The following is a 19,187-nucleotide window of genomic DNA, read 5'->3' as shown; positions in this document are numbered from 1 at the left end:
AACTCAGTGGGAACTCAATATTTTAATAAACATATTTTCTAGCTCCGTCACTACCAAGATGGCTCACAGCAGCATCTCGGTCAACCATGACCTCTCATGCCTATCTCCAGAACATACATTCAGATCTCTGAAACTCTTTTTGATGAAAGAAATCAAGTTCTTAGACAACAGTCGATTGGACGTCTTAGAGCAGGAAAAATCAAGATGGCTCTAGAACACAGGTTATTGCTATAAAGCAAATAAGCATCCAGAGATTTTTAAAGCAATATGAAAAGACAAAAGACTAGCTTAATAGATCTTTCAGTGTCCATGACATGACTATTTGAGTAGCAAAAAGAAAAGCATTTAGTAACCAATTAAAATTCGTTGAATTTGAATCTATAATGGTACTTAAAGGAGAAAAGTTATTGTAATGTATTAAAAAATGGTTAAAATGAAAAATGTGAGTATAATAGTGTATACCTAATATTTTATTAAGTTTAGTGTGTAGGGGAATGTTAACATATCAAGACAGTTATATCTTTTATTAAGTATATATTCATTTATTAAGGAATGATAAACATTCTTCTCTTTGTATGTTAGTAGAGTTAATAAAAAATGTTAATAAAACAATTATTCCTAGAAAAAGTAAGAATTGCACCAAAAATAGGAATAAATTATTAGGACCTGTGAAACACATACAAATGAAGATGAAAACAAGTAAGAAGTTAAAGAGTACCATTGGTCACACAGAAGTTGAAAGATGATGCAAATGTATGCTTGTTTGAATACGACAGAACAGATGAACTGCAGAGATGCACTAAGATCACAGATTTGTTATCTCATTTCTTATGAGGTAAAGCCTCTAGGTTGCCTTTTTAAATATTAACAAGATATTAACAAGGCAGGTCTATCTTTCCAATACCACTAATAGACCAGCTCCATGTTCAGCAGTGACAGGGCAATGGTTAAGTTAAAGCTGGCACTGCAAAATTTAAAGAACAAATCATTCTGAGGAAAACACATGGTGTTGAAAAAATTAACTTGTAAAGCATGAACTTAAAAAAAACATGTTGATCTCACAAGTCAAGTCATAAAATGGACCCCAATCAGATGACCAGCAATTCTCACTTGAAACAGCTTCAGACAAGCACCAGGACCTGTGATCCTAACAAAGAACAAAGAGCTCTTGATAACCAAGAGCATGTAACCTTAAGTGATCTGAGGCAATTATTCTTTCTCTTCTGGAACCAATAAAATTACTACAGTTCTGGGAAGGTATGAAAATATGTATCACTGTAATCTTAGAGAAGATCAATATAACTGTTTCAGTAATTCTCAGAAAGTGAAAAAACAGGTAGAGAGAAAATGAATAAAGAGTTAAATCTACAGGGTTGTTATTTAGAATGAGTTTAATATAGCTATACATTTGGAAATAATTTTATTTGTGCAATGCTTTTTCTGCTGTTTAAAGTGTTTGGCATATACAAAGAAATCATGATACTTTTGAACATTCATAATATTATGGCTAGTTTTTGTATAAATACTTGAGTTCAATAAATTAAGTAGTAGACAAAGAACAAATACTACTGAGTGCTCCTTAGGCATTAAAGTATCATGAAATAGTCATTTAAAAAAGCCACACATGATTACTAAATGACTAAAGCTCTGTTAGGTCATCAGTGACCGATACCGTTTGAATAACGGAGGTTCCTTTAGAAAGAGGGGGGGAACATCTGGCTCCTGGGTGCCATGTGCAACATGACCCAATAGAAATTTATCCAAAGGCTCATCAAGCATGGCCTCGGTGCTTCTTCAGTGGGTCAGAAATGAACTCTCTAAAGAATGAGAGAACTTTCATTCTGGATGAAATCTATGGATATAACATGATGTGACCAAATCTATCAATACGATAAAAGCAAAAAACTAAACACTCAGAGTAATCAGAGATATTAATCTGGCTGAAAATGACTCAAGGGATCATTCACACAGTGAGCGGGTGGGCCAGGAAGAATGTGGAAATGACAAGAAACAGAACAGAGAAAACTGATGAGCTTTTTTTTTTAGCACTGAGATACAAGCTTTTTTTTTTATTACTGACTTACAACATTGTGTAAGTCTTAAGTGCGCAAGTGATGAGATTATTTACAAAAATTCATAATGTAATAAATTCTAAGTGTGACATCTATTGCTCATCTAAGAGATTTGGTTAGGCAAGACACAAAGAATCTCCACATAAGCAATGTGTAAGTTTCAACAAAGTGACTTTAGAATGATTAATTGTAAAGAAATATAATCAGAATTTGCCAATACTGTGTCTCATAGTGTCTTACCTTCCCTGGTTTGGGCTCAATGGTGATAAAGCACTTTGTTTGACCCGCTGTACAGACTGTGGTCCCTGACACAGACAGAAATTCATCTATCAGGTTCACACCATCTTTCTGGAGCACAGCAGCTGTTTTGTTAAACGTGACTCGCCAAAAGACCTTGACATCTTCAAAGGCTCTAGGAACAAAGCAAAACCTATGCAAATGCAGTCACAGAGTACATTATTCCTGTAGCTAATGCAGAATGTGTTATCACTGTGCCTGAGTGTACCTCTCCATCCAAAGCAGAGCACTTACTCTCTCAATGATAATGTCAAAAGTAACCAATTCTCCCCACTACAGTTAAGAAATTAAGGCCAGAGTTTACATGGCATTTCTTTAACCACACTTTATTCAGTACTAATTAAGTATTTATTGAACTATGATTCCTGATGCTATGTACCAGAAATATGAAAGTAAAAATTATAGGGAAACTTTGCCTTCAAGTAAGTGTTCCTCATTTGTCTTTTAACAAGAATCCTTCTAAAGGAAAAACACTACTGCCAAAATGGTTGTTACCATAAAAATAAAGGGCAAGAGATGACTTACATTTTCAGAGAATATGTAGACCCAAAATGGAAAAGGTAATGCAAATACATGTACATGTGTGCATACCAAGTGCATGTACATGATGAACACTCATGTATACTATACTGTACTAAGTTGCAAGCAAAACGTTGGTAATCCAAGTCTCCCTAACAGTAAATGGTTGTGTATTCGGGGGGATCAGAGAATAGTAAATACTATGAAGTGATGACTTACATAATCTAACATCTGTATGGTACTTTATAAAGTACAAAATGTTAAGGCAGCCCCAAGTTATGTTCATAAACCAAGTGTGTTAAATCACAGATTAGGAACTAGAGCATCTGTACACTGACATGCCAAATTCCACCCTACCTTCTTCTACCAACATTTCATCCTGCCTCTACCATTTTGTGAATTCAAATTAGATACACAGGATGTTACATCTTCAACATATATAGAAACATACCTGTTTGGCTGCCTTGTGACAACAAGATGCAGTCTGCTCATCTCAGCTCCTTCACTCAACTCCAGTACACTCTGGGACTCCTGACTGAATCCTATGATGCCATTGTGAAGATCACTCCCTGAAAAGAAAAATAGAAGATTATAATATACTTAAGACTTTAAAAAGGTCTCCAATGCTTCACTAATCTTTCCAGCTCAGATGGTATAAAACTGAGACATTCAAAAGTGAACGGGGGCCTCCCTGGTGGCGCAGTGGTTGAGAGTCCGCCTGCCGATGCAGGGGATGCGGGTTCGTGCCCCGGTCTGGGAGGATCCCATATGCCGCGGGGCGGCTGGGCCTGTGGGCCATGGCCGCTGAGCCTGCGCGTCCGGAGCCTGCGCGTCCGGAGCCTGTGCTCCGCAGCGGGAGAGGCCACAGCAGTGAGAGGCCCGCATACCGAAGAAAAAAAAAAAAAAAAAAAAAAAAGTGAACGGGGTGGGCGGGAGCTACAACATTTAACGATCTTTACTAAAAACAGACTAGAATCAAAATGATCACTTCAAGGTAGCTGACACTTTGAGAACAGAAGATGAAAAGGAAGAAAACATCAGATCCTGCTCCCCATACTGACAACATGCTCATCTCTCTCTGATGAGGCTCTACTTTTGATTTCATAGTCCTTGATACTACTGTTTAAAATCAGTGCATCCTGACAGAATATAAGTTCTTCTGAGAAGCAACTGTTTTATTTACTGCTGTATCCCTGGTACCAAGAAGAGTGTTTAATAAATATTTAGTGAATACATGAACTCCATCTGACTGTTTACTTCTCTATAAGAGAGTTGACCTGAAAGACCATTTATGTTTCACATTTGGTTATTTTCCCCAGAGAAAAACAGAACTATTAAGGAACTCTTGAGAACCTCTGAGTAAAAGAAACTCCTCTGAGCAACTCTTGAGGTTACAGGCACCATCATTCTACAAAATTGTGTTTAAACTGGAACAAACCTAGGGCCCACACTACACTGAAATAGTCACTCCAAATCCTTGCCAAAATGTAAACTAGCTTCTCAGACGAGAGAAATACCAATAAACAGTTCCTGCTGCTTTCTATTTCTCAATGACTCAGTTTTGCAAAGTGATCCTAAAAGCAATGATCCAAAGCAATCAGCTTCAAAAACCATTTGTACCCCTCACCCTGAAACCTGACTCCTGATTCCAAGCAGACAGAACTTCTGTAAGGAAACAGAAAACCACTGAACTGTCCCGAAAGGGGAAAGTTGGTGGTTACCAGCCCATATTTTGCAGGTCTGAAGTGTGAGCAAATGTGGAGCCCATGGCTTAGGGACATGGAGGTGATGGACCACTTTTGTCCTGGTGCCTCATGTGTGTTTTGTCTCAGCCAGATGCCCATCCTCATCCTCACCAATTAATCACTACAATCGCTTCTTAGCCCTGAATCAGAACCAGACATCAACTATTTTTTCTTCAGCAGCAACTGTTTTCTTGTCACTTTTAATGGGAATTTGGCCTCTCAGTTAATAATAGATTATAAGCTTCCCACAAGCAGAACCTTCATTTTCTTTTTCAATGCAATAGCAACTAGCATGGTTCTAATGAGTATAATACTTCCCTTGCCACATCTACAATAATAAAGTCGATGTCAAATTTCTAGTAAGATGAATCAAAACTTCTAATGTATCAATGATCAAAAATAAAACAAAATAAACTATTTTCCCGATTTATCTTGAAAGTTTCTAAAATCTAAATGTGAGAAGATTATGAAGATTAAAGATAAGAGGAATAAAAATAAGAGGAATCAGGAAAATTAATGATGTAGTTAAAACAGAAATACTATGTTAAAATAAAAAGCCAGGGCTTCCCTGGTAGCGCAGTGGTTGAGAGTCCGCCTGCCGATGCAATGGGTTCATGCCCTGGTCCGGAAGGATCCCACATGCTGCGGAGCGGCTGGGCCCGTGAGCCATGGCCGCTGGGCCTGCGCGTCCAGAGCCTGTGCTCCACAACGGGAGAGGCCACAGCAGTGAGAGGCCCACGTACCGCAAAAAAAAAAAAAAAAGCCAGGTGAGGAGGGACTTCCCTGGTGGCACAGTGGTTGAGAGTCCGCCTGCCTATGCAAGGGACACAGGCTCGATCCCTGGCCTGAGAAGATCCCACATGCCGTGGAGCAACTAAGCCAGTGTGCCACAACTACTGAGCCCACACACCGCAACTACTGAAGCCCACACGCCTAGAGCCCATGCTCTGCAACAAGAGAAGTCACCTCAATGAGAAGCCGATGCACCACAATGAAAGGAGCCCCTGCTCACCACAACTAGAGAAAACCCACAGCAACGAAGACCCAACGCAGCCAAAAAAATAAAATAATTTTTTTTAAAAACCAGGTGAGGAGAAAATGATAGGAACATTCATAGACAGAGTAAGGGAACTTAGGGTACATGACATGCAAAAGTGCTGGTGAATTACATAATGTGACACTAAGAGAAGCCAATCATTTGCCAAGTATGTACGATGCCATATGTTAGGTAGGGAAGTTCTCATTAGAGAACTTCATTGAGGCTCAACTGAGTAAGTTAGGCTCAGAGCTGATAAATGGGAAGTTGCCTGGTGAGTTAGGCTCAGAGCTGATGCATGGGTAGGCACTGGTACGCCATATTGATATAGTATCAGCACGCCATATTGGTATGCGTTGGTATGCCAAACTGACTGAGGAGCACTTCCATTCCAGTTGGAATACAGCTGCTGTCTTGAGCTCCCAGAGAACCCTCTGTCACCACCCTAACCAGTATGAGATCTCCCTGTGATCCAGTAACTAATGGGGTAATGTTTGGGACAGCAAAAAGCCTCCAGTAACCATTGTGATTGGTCTGTGCCTCTGTCAAACTAATTGCTAAATACTTGATTGTCAGCTCTGGTCTTATTCAAATAAATGTAATAAAATATCTATTTCATGGAATGGGGGAGGAGGTTGTTGAGTGCCAAACTAATTTTAACAGAGATATATAGATGGCATTAAGCTAATGTGAATCAAAATCAGTAAGTAACTTGGAGAATAGAATTTGACTTTACAATATTCAATAAACTGAAGGAATAAGAAAAAATGACAGTTCTAATTGGTGTAAATTTGCAGGGTAGCATAAATGAGATGATGCTGGGTATAAAAGTTACATGATTATAAAATTATGACTGAATTATAACTGAATGGCTAAAATAAATAAAATTCTAGGAAGCACCAAATCCTAAAAGGGGATCATAAACATGTTTATTCTAAATATTTCCTTTTATAAAAAACAAAGCATAAATACTAAATGATTTATTAAGTCCTCAATTAATGGTTGAGCTGGGTCAAAATATAGGCTTCATAACTTTTAATTTTCTTTTTACTATGTTTTACCATAGTGTTATCTGAAACTCTAAAACACTGTGTAAAACTCATAATTGTTTGTATGAAAGAGTGGAGTAGGTAAGAATCATGAGACAGCCTTGTCAATACTCTAATTACAGTAAGGTACTGACAAGCTGAGCTAAGCCACTTAAAGAAATATAGTATGATTTCAGAGGAAAACTGCAAATTATCACCAAAAAATTTTATAACATGCATGAGGAACTCTATATATGCACACACCTTCCCAATAGTACAAAACTTATATAAACTGCACTGGTTCAAAAGCAGAACAAAAGGAAATAGTTTTAATATATTTCCCAACAAGATATAAAGAATTTTCTGACAATGAAATCTTAGACTCTGGGATAGATTAATGAAAGTGGTTGGGAAATTCAGAACGAGGTTTCAAAACAGGACAGGCAATCATGTTTGGGTGATTAAGTATATTTCAGAAGAAGTACATGAACTTAAGTATTTTTAAGGTTTTCCCTTTATTGTGAAAGTACAGATTTATAAATTGTTTAATTGTTTAGCTGGCTCTGAGCTAAGTGACATTTATAGTCCATTAAACTCTAGCCTGGCACCTCAGAACAACATCATGAGTTTATGTTATGGGTTCATGCCATAAGAAAACAAAATTTTAATGATTCACTATGGGTGAGTCAAGTAATTCACCTCCTTAAAGACAGAATGATCTTATTACAAATTCTGTATCACAAAAGTACATTTTTAACTCCATCACTCCAAATATATACCTGTAATAATGATCATGGCAAAAGCTGCAAACCCACTGTCATCCTTTCCCTTCACAATCTGTGCTCCACCTTGTGGGTCTGTGAGAAACACGTAGAAGAATTCTTGTCCCTCAGGCTCATCATCATCCAAAATTTGAAAGAATACTTTACGTTCTCTTTCTCCATCTACAAATGTAAGGATAAGAGTTTGCTCTTCAAAATCTTCTTCTTCGGTTGCCCATGTTAGGCTGGAAGTCCCATGGATGTCAGGAAAGGGCAATGCATTTGGTTCCTTCTGAGCAGATCTTTCACCAAAAGTCTTAACTGTTACACTGACATCACCAGTAGACCCACCAGTTCTTCGGACAAGAACTTCTGCAGCGTTAAACGTGCCATTCTTCATTTCTTCTTCGACATAAACAACAGATGGCCCAAGACTAAATGTTCCATGAATGGAAACATCTGCAGTTACAGCGGGCCCAGCAGACGTACCAGGAAGGGTGACAAGGTACTCAGGGATGGGAGACACCACTCCGGTTGGCTGTGGAATGGCAGTTATCTTGGTTGGGTCAGGGTGTGTGGTAGAGGAGTCAGTTTTTAGAGGAAGAGCTGTGTCCGTTGCTATAGCCACAGTTGTCTTGGGGAAAGAAACATCCATTCCTGCCAGGTCATCATTATCCAATATTGTGATCACTGCCACACTGAAATCTAGATTCAGGCGAGGTCTCCGATTAGCATCAAATTTTTGTAATCCTTTGATTTCTACTGAAGTTAGATTAATGTAAAAAATTTCTTCTATCTCAGGAAGCTCATCATCAATAATAGTTATTTCAAAATCAACCTCAGCATGGAATTTTTGGAAAAGCAGCCCCCCACTCTGAACAGGCTCAAAGTCTTCCAGGGGCTTTGCCCTTCCTGCAGTTGTCTGATAGGAAACTTCAATAAGATCCCCGTGGAACCCAAACAGTCTTTGTACATGTAATCTGACCACCTGTGTATCCTCTGACACTATGATATTTCTTGAACTAGGGGAAAATTGAAAGACTCCCATTGGTTCAATTTCAGCAACGGTGAAACCTGATCTGGAAAAAAAAAATTAAACCATGAGAGAACTGATGAAAAATAGGAATACCACTGTAGAGATTCATCTTTCACACACTTAAGATACTGCTCATGAGGACATCTTAAAAATGACATGCCCTTTCAAATTCCATAAAACCCTATTTACTTATTGTTGAATATACCAGAGCACAAGAAAGGTAGGAACAGGAGCTGCAGTCACAGGTGATAGGACCTAACAAGGTCCATATATATATACATATATATATGTATGTATGTATATATATATGGAGAGAGGAGGAGGGCAATGCCTGGCCTAGGGTAAGCACTATAAAACTGTTAGCCTGAATCACTGTGCTGTACAGTAGAAATTAACACAACATTGTAAATCAACTATACTTCAATAAAATTTAAAAATAAGACATAAAAAAACCTGTTAGCTATTATTGTTATTGTTAAAGGTATGTGAATTTGTTAACCTAAAATACGTTGTGTCCAAACACTTTTTGAATGGCATATGTATAATCAAAAGCCATATTGGATTCCATCAACCAATATCTCCCATACATAAATATGTATATAAACACACTTGAACACACACTGGTTTTGCCCACACATTATTCCCAGTTTCCAAATAAGTAAACTAAAGAACAGAAAGATCAAGTAACTTTCCCAAAGTCACACAGAAAGTAAGTGACACAGCCAGGATTAAACCCAGGAGTCTGGCTCTAAGATCGGTCCTCTGCTGTTCTTATCAAGTCCATCCCACATATGAGAAAAGTCAATTGCTTTTGACCAGGACATATTTATCTGCAAATATACTGATATAAATTAAACTCAAAAGAACTACTAGTTCAAGTCACATTATTATCCTACTATGATTTCTTATTCTTACTCTTTGTCTCTTGGAGAAATCAGGTATTTTTGGCTACCTTTCTGAAGACAGTTTCCTTTAAAAATAGGTGGCTTTGCCATCATGGTTCTTTTCGGAGATGTCACCTCAGGCCAACGTTCTTGAGTGAGAGGTCATGATAAATGCTCTTCAAGCAAGCAGTGGGTGGTGGCATCTTTGGCAATGCAGACCATATATTGCTCTACACTAAAACTGTTTTCGCCTTTGCTTCAAGGAGAGAGATCCTTGTGTCTTTTTGTTTGTTTGTTTCAACTGGTAAATTCCAGCTTATTCCTCAGAGACTTTCTTGGCTGAAAATCAAGTTGGTCTTACCGAAGCTGAGCCCCACCAGGGGCACTGCTCTGCACTCCTGAGAGGTGAATGACAAAGGCCTCTGGCCGACCAGGGCTAGGAAAACTCCACAGCAAGACTCTTTTACTTTCTTCTCCATGGGAAAATGAAAGACTCCCTGACAGGGAACATGAAACGGGAAGTTGGGTTTCATTTCTGAGTTCTTAAATTGGGATTCAACTCTTAAAAATATAGTGAAATCTTTCCTTTTCCAAAATTCTATGACAGTCTACAAAAGGTAAAACATTAAAAAAGTCAGTGGGGGAAGGAGTGTAAATAGAGGAAGCTCCGTAGACCACACACACCTTGCCTTTAATCATGGCTACTTTACAAGGTAGAGGTCAAACCATCTAACTTTTGCATCTCACTGATCCTCACAGAGCTTATGGTATAACTAAAAATAAAGTAGATGAAATAACAGCTGCTCAACTGTCAGAAATATTCAGATGAACATGTAAATGGATATAAAGGTGTGTCTTTTTTGATTATCGTATGGGCCACATTAGGTTTTTAGAACTACTTTTAACAAAACTCCTCAGGTATAAACAGAGTAGTCTGCTTAGTGACCATTATTTCCAGGTGAGGTATGAAGTTTTCCATTTGAACGAATAAAGTTCCTCTCATTCTCACCAAGCAGCCTGTGAAATTCTGATCACTTAAATCTGAGAGGACTGTATTAGAAGGCAAATAGCTCACTGTCCAGAGAAGGCAAATAGCTCACTGCCCAGAGTAAAGAGGATCCAGGAAAATTAGAGGCCAATTACACATTTCCATGTTCTACAGGGAAAATCCTAGAAAAGCCACAACTCACCCACTTCGGGGGTCATATTGCCAACAACAACGAATTCAGGGATTTTTAACCCAGGAACATATCCAGCCGCCCAGGAAACCTTGAGAGAGCCATACGTGCCTCTCCTAGAAATCACAACTTGGCTTGTTCCGGCGGTGATGTCCATGAGTGGAAAAGCAGTAGACTCAAATCCAACCTGAGGAAAAACATGCTTAGAACATTTTATTTCTCTCTAAAGGTTCTTGTTTTCTGAAGAGTGGGTTAAAAGTCAACTTTCTCTTTGTTTACACAGTATATTTCCCTGTTCTAAAATATATTCAATTAAAGAGTAGTATTTAAGAAATGACACGTGAAATTTGAAAATTTATTCTATTTTATAATGCTGATTATAGTTTATAGCTTTATTTTTCTATCAAAATGTAAACTCCTGAATTAACAATATCTAAAAATATAATTTTAATTATGGTTAAATGAAAGGAAAGATTAAAAATGGCATTTTAATATATTTGTTCATGGGTCTTTATAGAACCTAATTTGTCTAGAACTGAAATCTGACTTCTTTCTAAGGTATAATAATAAATTCTTTATTTATAAAGTGAGTACCATGAACTAGATTTTCTATTAAGGTTCTTTTCAGCTCTTTGATTCAATATAATATCTTTTTTTTGAGGATCAGAAACCCTCAAAGATTTCTTTTAAATAACAATCTTTTTCATCCACACCAAGTAAGATCTGGTTTTCAGGGCAACCTTCCCAGGGTACCCTGGGATTTATAGATAAAATAAGTTCTGGTCAAAGAATAAGAACAAAACCAGATTCCTGGCTTCACATTCTTATTTAGACAACTCAGTTTACCTCTCTGGTCCCAATATCTATAAATTTGGAATACCATAGGATCAACAGTTCTATATTAAGACTCATTCTCCCCATTTTAAATTGGAATGGAGAGTAGCAGAAAGTGTGAGAGGGTGCCACAGGACAGCTTCTGAAGCCACAGAAAAGAAAAAACAACAACAACTTCAATTTGACACCAGCCTAGATCCCTTATTACAGTGAGGCTACCGGTTAGCAAATGCCAAAATCTTTGGCATATCTGAGCTCATGCTTGCCAAATGGCTAGAGGCTGTTTGAAAGTGTCCTAGGCACATCACACACTCACACTCACACTCACACACACACACACACACACACACACACCACATACAAATACTGGTAAGGAGTACAGAGGATACACCAAGGACAGGAATACTCCATGACTGGCTCTGATCTGGCCCTTTGACGTGACATAATGTTGTGACAACATGCACGGACAGGGAGAAGAAAATAGTTTACTACACCAAACAAAGGACTCAGGTTGAAAGGAATCTTTGTTATAACAACCTGTGAACAAAAAGAAGGTAACAAAATGTCAAAGCATTAAATTCTATACCCTCTTTCCTTCTTGAGCAGAGGAGGTGCAGAAAGAAGACAATTCCCTCTCAGTTAATTTTAATGCTGGTGGATTCCACTTTAGGGAGCAAAGCAAATTCATTCCCTGGGGAGAAGCAGCCCAGGTGGGAGTAACTGAAGAGCATCCCCTTAATGGCCAGAGACCCTGTTACACAAGCTGGTGGCCAGATCTGCCCACACTCCTGCCCCTGCTGCACAGATTCCACATCCTGGTCAAGGAACTGAAGGAACTCCCACCTGAAGGAGTAGGATGCATGCTTATCCCTTATTATGGTTTATAAAATACACACATTACCGTAGCCAGAGACAGGAGCCCTGTCTTGTTCCTATATCGACAGAATTGGCCTACACAGGAAGCAAAGCCCTCAAGGTATTCTTTGCTCTCATGTGAATTTATAAAGTGATTAGGGAACAATCCTCCCTAAAATGAACTCAGGTAGAAGATTCAAATACTTAGGTGCACCACTAGCATTAACCTACATCAGAACAAACTTGCCACAGTAAAAAGAGCCCCACAAGTTAAATATTTACAATCTTAGTAAATGAGAGTATGAAATATGAACTGAGGTTTCATTCTAATTTTAATTATTTAGCATAAAATACCTCAATGTTAAATATTCATCTTCAAGAAAAAACCTGAAGTTTTGACTCTAGGTGACTGTTATTTTAAAAATTCTAGGACTTCCCTGGTGGTGCAGTGGTTAAGAATTCGCCTGCCAAGGCAGGGGACACGGGTTCAAGCCCTGGTCGGGGAAGATCCCACATGCCGCGGAGCAACTAAGCCCGTGTGCCACAACTACTGAGTCTGCGCTCTAGAGCTCATAAGCCACAACTACTGAAGCCCGAGTGCCTAGAGCCCGTGCACTGCAACGAAGAGCAGCCCCCACTCGCCACAACTAGAGAAAGCCCACGCGCAGCAATGAAGACCCAATGCAGCCAAAACTTAATTAATTAATTAATTTTAAAATTCTATACCTTACATTCTAAAAGACAGAAACTTTCTAAAACTCCAGAAAGGAGATATATTTTTCTATCTAATGTCGAAAATTGACAAATCATTTTCATATAGTGTATCCACACTGTCTACTTTGATATTCATAGGATTACTTAGATTTAAGAAAATAGTGAATCTTAAGAAATTCTAAGAATCTTAGTCCTTCCTGTAAGAGCTGCCCTCTAGTGGTTCCGGGGTAGTACCACACCCAGGGCCAATTACCTGAGAATTGGCAGCTTTCTCAGGGACTGGAAGGACGGCAGATTTTGCTTCCTGGAGAATTCTTGGCATGCCATAGAAACTTCCACCAACAAGCATCACAGTCACCAGTTGCAAGGTGAAATTAGAGCCCAGGGGTAGGAAGACCTATATACAAACAGTATCAATGACTTTTTTAATAGCAAAAAATAATTTTCAAAAAAAATACTGACAATTGAAATGAGTCATTAGCACTTTCCTCCTTTTGTATCGGTTTCATCAGTATATGCCCTTTCTCCCATGTTACAAAACAAAGCACCAGCAGGAAGACTTTGACGCTAACACTGAGAGCCATACAATATTAAAAAAACACAAATTTGCAAATACTCTCTGTGTGCCCAAATGACCTGAAGAATGATGAGAATCTCAGAAGTAGTATTAGTGATAGAATCACGTGCCACAGGAATGGAAAGAGCTCACTGGTGAACAGTGTCAGCTCCTAAAACCAGCAAAACTCACTTTCTCCCTTTTCATTGGATAGAAACTAAGAGCTCTAACGACAGTTACTTAAAACAGATAATGATTTAGGTGTACTGATTATTTGAATACTTTGGACAAATAAAGACTACTAACACCATGTATTAGACTACCAATTTTCAAAGTTTTAGAATCCAACAAAATAGAGAAATCCTGAATTTAAAACCTGGTATTACTTTAAAAGATTTTTTTAACACTTATTGATATAATACATTTTCCATAGAAACCTTGTTATTGATAATGGATAGGCCCCTGTAACCTGGAATATTACTAACAACTCTGTACATCTTTACTGAATGTACAAATAACCATTTCTGTGAAGTCTGTTCTTTTAAATGTAATGTACTTAAACACATATCACACCCTCTAAGTGTGTAAAATATGTACTATAGTGGTTTCAAATGTGCAACATGAGGGGAACAGATGTTTTATTCATTCAATCAATCGTCATTTTTTCAAAATCACATTCACTGAACATAAAGCATAGATCAAGTGCTGAGGAAACAGAAATAAATCATGGTGTCCTGACTTCAATCATGTGCCTCCCTCCTCTCCTTGAAGGGTGTGTCCCTTCCCCATGCAGTTCACTGGCTGGACAGCTAAGGATTTTTTTTGTCCCTGTTTCCTAAAGAATGAACGGCCAGATGTCAGCTCAAAGCTCCCAGGCATTTGTGCCTTCCTACCCAACTTTTTTGTTCATGGGCCCGTGCAGCACACAGACTTGTGGAGTGTGGCAGGTCCCCAAGGTGCAGTAATTAAACATTAAAGTTGAACAGGAATAATGGTGGATTTGGAGAAACGCTGGTTTGCCTACAGAAGAAAAGCAGGTAGACTAATTTTAAAAGGACCTTGAAGGTTTTTAGGAGTTGAGGGTGTTCTGTTTTGCCCTTCCATGTCCCTGATCCAGGACTGCATCACCAATACTATTCTACGTATTTCCCATCATTCTTGATGGCTTTGGGCACAAATGGAGTTTACAGCCCCATAATATCCTATGTGCATCTTGAACACTGCTTATCTGCTTGCTTTTATAATTGGCTGTTCAAGGGCCTTCTCCTGCACTAGACAGGGAGCAACCTGACAACAGAGATTATGTCTTTGTGATCATTGTAGCTGCTGTGCTTCTCACAATGACTGACACATAGCAAGTGCTCAATAAATATCTGAATAAATGACAGCCATGAATATAATCTTATCTTGCATTCTAACTTAAATTCTTTTAAACGTAGACTTGTTCTTTATCGTGCCAATGATTCTTATCATCAGTAAGTACTTCATCTGAGAAGCCTGTTGTTACCCAGGTGAGGTAATTGTTCACTCCCTGGTCCTCATGTTAAACCAACATCAAGAGTCTTCTAGTTTTCAGAGCCTAATGGAAACTCATTCTGTCCCAAGACCCACTTGAAGGTCCTTCTCTGTGGCAGACCTGTCCGAAGTCCTAGTTTTTATCAGGGCAGTAGATCAGGTAGATCTATATGTAACTTGTAACTAATATCCCAAACTTTAAAGAGCAATGCATTACACCCAGGGTGTGAGGTGAGAAAGGGACCGCTGGAAAAATCCTCCCCTCAGTTTATGTGCATGTCACACATTGCCCTAAATAGTCACCTTGGAAGACTAACTCACATAATAATCTATGTGTAGTCTACACCACACATAGTGGAATGTAAGAGACAGAAGGAACCCATGCAAATTTAAATACACTAATGAAAGATGTTAAAGTAAGCAAATAAGAGGAAGCTTTCATATATTGTAAGCTAGTAAACTTTTGTTACTCTTTATTGAAAATAGACAGAAATCATAAAAATAGAGCTTCAAAACAGATATTAACAAATCCATAGATAATTCAAACAGGTATTAAGAAAGCTAAGTATCTTTATCAACTATATCATTAAGTTTTCAAAGTAAAATGAAAAGAGGACTACCATCCTTCAAAATGTCCCAGGTACCACCACAGGAGATAATCTAAAAGTGTCCTCTGGTACAGACTTTCTCAACCATGAGATAATTAATCCTCACAGCTATAATGCATCTCATGCATGAAATAAATTAACTTCTCTGCCATGCATATGGAATGATACTAGTTATCTTCTTGGGAGGATGAAAACAGTTGCTCAAATCACTTTCTGTGGATCAGACTGAGAAAGACTGCTAGGTATCTATTTGAACCACAGAAAATCCATGTATTCCTAGCACCCTCACCTGATATGTTGGCAGAACAGTCTGCTGTCCTAGGAAGTATACAAATATCTTCCCTTCAACAAGCATCCAGTATGTGTGTGTGTGTGTATGTGTGTGTATGTGTGTTTGTGTAGCACTTGGAACAATTTCTGGAACTCTGAAGTACTAAATAAGTGCCTGCTACTATCTAGACAAAAATATTTTATCTCCAAATAAGAATATACTTATTTACTTATAATCTGCAAATACTCCAGTATATGTATTATCCAATAACTAGTATGCATTTTCTAAGGCATTTTTCATGGCTCCATTTAAATATCAGAATAAGACTTTAAACTGATCATGAGATTAACTAGGGCTTTCTTGAAGGAGTTTTATTGCAATGATCAGGAAATTAAAGAAATGCTACAAACCTGACTCTTGACTGACACTGTGTCCACCTTATATCTAGTGCCATCTTCGACCACCAGCTGCTTCTCTGCATTTTCAGTAACAACAGACTGCTTTTTAGGATCAGATGATATTCGATATCCAACAGTCACATCTCCAAATGTTCCAGCAAGCCGGGTTACATTAATTTGGATGAATCTACTAAGGTTCTGTCCAATAAGTATGGACTGGTGATCTGAATACAGGGCAAATACCCCATGTGGGTCATCATTTGCAGAAACAGAGAACTGTGTGATGCATTTTTCTGGATCAAGTTCTGCTCCTCCCTTTACAGAAACAAGCTGAATCACATAAACTTCCTCTATCTCAGGTACATCATCTGGTAGCAAGTTAACATCAAAGCTGGCCTCACTTTCTCCATCAGCAATGGTGAAAAATCCTTTTGTAGACAGAAAGTCTCCAGTAATATCAAACTCACTGCTTAATTCCCAGTAAACCTAAAATAAAAGGAAAAAAAGACCCAACAAAGTTATACAATTCAGTATATTGAATCAAAAATCCTTTAGTTTTCCTCTACTATATACAAAAACAATTAAGTGTGCATCATTATATTCCAAGCGAAACATTCCAAGTAGTTAGGTAATTTAGAAAGGATCTTAACTCTTTCAGACTGTTGTATGCAATTTGCAAGACAGGATTATAAAATTTCATTTCACCTGCTTCTAAAATAACATAATTTGAAAAGATAAACAAGTTAACTTTAAAATACCAGTAACACAAATACATTCAATAGTGAACCACAGACAATATTTGAAGGTAAAAAGTAGATAATCTGACGTTCATCTTGGAATTTGTTTGTTTTTAATAAAAAGAGAATATAGAGGAGCTTCTAGATGGCGGAAGAGTAAGACGTGGAGATCACCTTCCTCCCCACAAATACATCAGAAATACATCTACATGTAGAACAACTCCTACAGAACACCTACTGGACGCTGGCAGAAGACCTCAGACCTCCCAAAAGGCAAGAAACTCCCCATGTACCTGGGCAGGGCAAAAGAAAAAAGAATAAACAGAGACAAGAGAATAGGGATGGGACCTGCACCAGTGGGAGGGAGCTGTGAAGGAGGAAAAGTTTCCACACACTAGGAAGCCCTTTCGCGCGGGGGCGGGGGGGGGGCACTGCGGGGGGCGGAGCGGGGAAGCTTTGGAGCCGAGGAGGAGAGCACAGCAACAGGGGTGCGGAGGGCAAAGCGGAGAGATTCCGACACAGAGGATCGGTCTCCCCAAGAGGCTTGTCTGCTCACCGGCCAGGGCAGGTGGGGGCTGGGAGCTGAGGCTCGGGCTTCAGAGGTCAGATCCCAGGGAGAGGACTGGGGTTGGCTGCGTGAACACAGCCTGAAGGAGTTAGTGCACCACAGCTAGTCGGGAGGGAGTACGGGAAAAAGCCTGGACCTGCCTAAGAGGCAAGAGACTTTTCCTTGCTTCTTTGTTTCCTGGTACACGAGGAAAGGGGATTAAGGGTGCTACCTAAACGACCTCCAGGGACAGGTGCGAGCCGCGGCTATCAGCGCAGACCCCAGACAGGGGCATGAGACGCTAAGGCTGCTGCTGCAGCCACCAAGAAGCCCGTGTGCGAGCACAGGTCACTCTCCACACCTCCCCTCCTGGGAGCCTGTACAGCCCACCACTGCCAGGGTCCCGTGATCCAGGGACAACTTCCCCGGGAGAACACACGGCACGCCTCAGTCTGGTGCAACGTCACGCCGGCCTCTGCCGCCACAGGCTCGCCCCGCACTCCGTACCCCTCCCTCTCCCCGGCCTGAGTGAGCCAGAGCCCCTGAATCAGCTGCTCCTTTAACCCCATCCTGTCTGGGCAAAGAAGAGATGCCCTCAGGCGACCTACACGCAGAGGCGGGGCCAAATCCAAAGCTGAACCCCAGGAGCTGTGCGAACAAAGATGAGAAAGGGAAATCTCTCCCAGCAGCCTCAGGAGCAGTGGATTAAATCTCCACAGTCAACTTGATGTACCCTGCATCTGCGGAATACCTGAATAAACAACGAATCATCCCAAATTGAGGAGGTGGACTTTGGGAGCAACAATATATATATTTTTTTCCTTTTTTTCTTTTTGTGAGTGTGTATGTGTAGGCTTCTGTGTGTGATTTTTGTCTGTATAGCTTTGCTTTTACCATTTGTCCTAGAGTTCTGTCTGTCCGTTTTTGTTTTGTTTTTTAGTACAGTTGTTAGCATTTGTTATCATTGGTGGATTTTTCTTTTGGTTTGATTGCTCTTTCTTTCTTCCTTTTTTTTAAATTACTTGATAAACATTTTTTGATTTTTAATAATTATTTTTTATTTGAATAACTTTATTTTATTCTTTTCTTCCTTTCTTTCTTTCTTTCTTTCTTTCTCCCTTTTATTCTGAGCCATGTGGATGACAGGGTCTTGGTGCTCTGGCCAGGTGTAAGGGCGGTACGTCTGAGGTGGGAGAGCCAAGTTCACGACACTGGTCCACCAGAAACCTCCCAGCACCACGTAATATCAAATGGCGAACATCTCCCAGACATCTTCATCTCAACGACAAGATCCAGCTCCACTAAACAACCAGCAAACTAAAGTGCTGGACCCCTATGCCATACAAGTAGCTAGACAAGAACACAAACCCAGCCATTAGCAGAGAGGCCGCCTAAAATCATAATAAGGTCACAGACACCCCAAAACACACCACCAGATGCAGACCTGCCAACCAGAAAGACAAGATACAGCCTCATCCACCAGAAAACAGGCACTAGTCCCCTCCACCAAGAAGCCTACACAACCCACTGAACCAACCTTAGCCACTGGGGCAGACACTAAAAACAACGGGAACTACAAACCTTCAGCCTGTGAAA

General features: G+C 39.4%; 1 protein-coding gene across 1 annotated transcript in view; it reads right to left on the bottom strand.

Moving 5' to 3' along the window:
* Positions 1-19,187, bottom strand: part of ADGRV1 (adhesion G protein-coupled receptor V1) — a 525,892-nt gene that overhangs the window by 327,440 nt on the left and 179,265 nt on the right. Inside the window, exons 69-75 of the mRNA XM_060091810.1 lie at positions 16,320-16,793; positions 13,213-13,356; positions 10,569-10,743; positions 9,740-9,875; positions 7,477-8,537; positions 3,340-3,457; positions 2,313-2,484 (exon numbers count right to left, since the gene is read on the bottom strand). Coding sequence (XP_059947793.1) covers positions 2,313-2,484; positions 3,340-3,457; positions 7,477-8,537; positions 9,740-9,875; positions 10,569-10,743; positions 13,213-13,356; positions 16,320-16,793 — 2,280 coding nt within the window. The remainder of the gene's footprint in view (positions 1-2,312; positions 2,485-3,339; positions 3,458-7,476; positions 8,538-9,739; positions 9,876-10,568; positions 10,744-13,212; positions 13,357-16,319; positions 16,794-19,187) is intronic.

This window comes from Mesoplodon densirostris, chromosome 3, assembly GCF_025265405.1.
Source record: "Mesoplodon densirostris isolate mMesDen1 chromosome 3, mMesDen1 primary haplotype, whole genome shotgun sequence".
Lineage (NCBI taxonomy): Eukaryota > Metazoa > Chordata > Mammalia > Artiodactyla > Ziphiidae > Mesoplodon > Mesoplodon densirostris.
The sequence above is the reverse complement of the archived record's forward strand: the minus strand, read 5'-3'. Positions and strand labels throughout refer to the sequence as shown.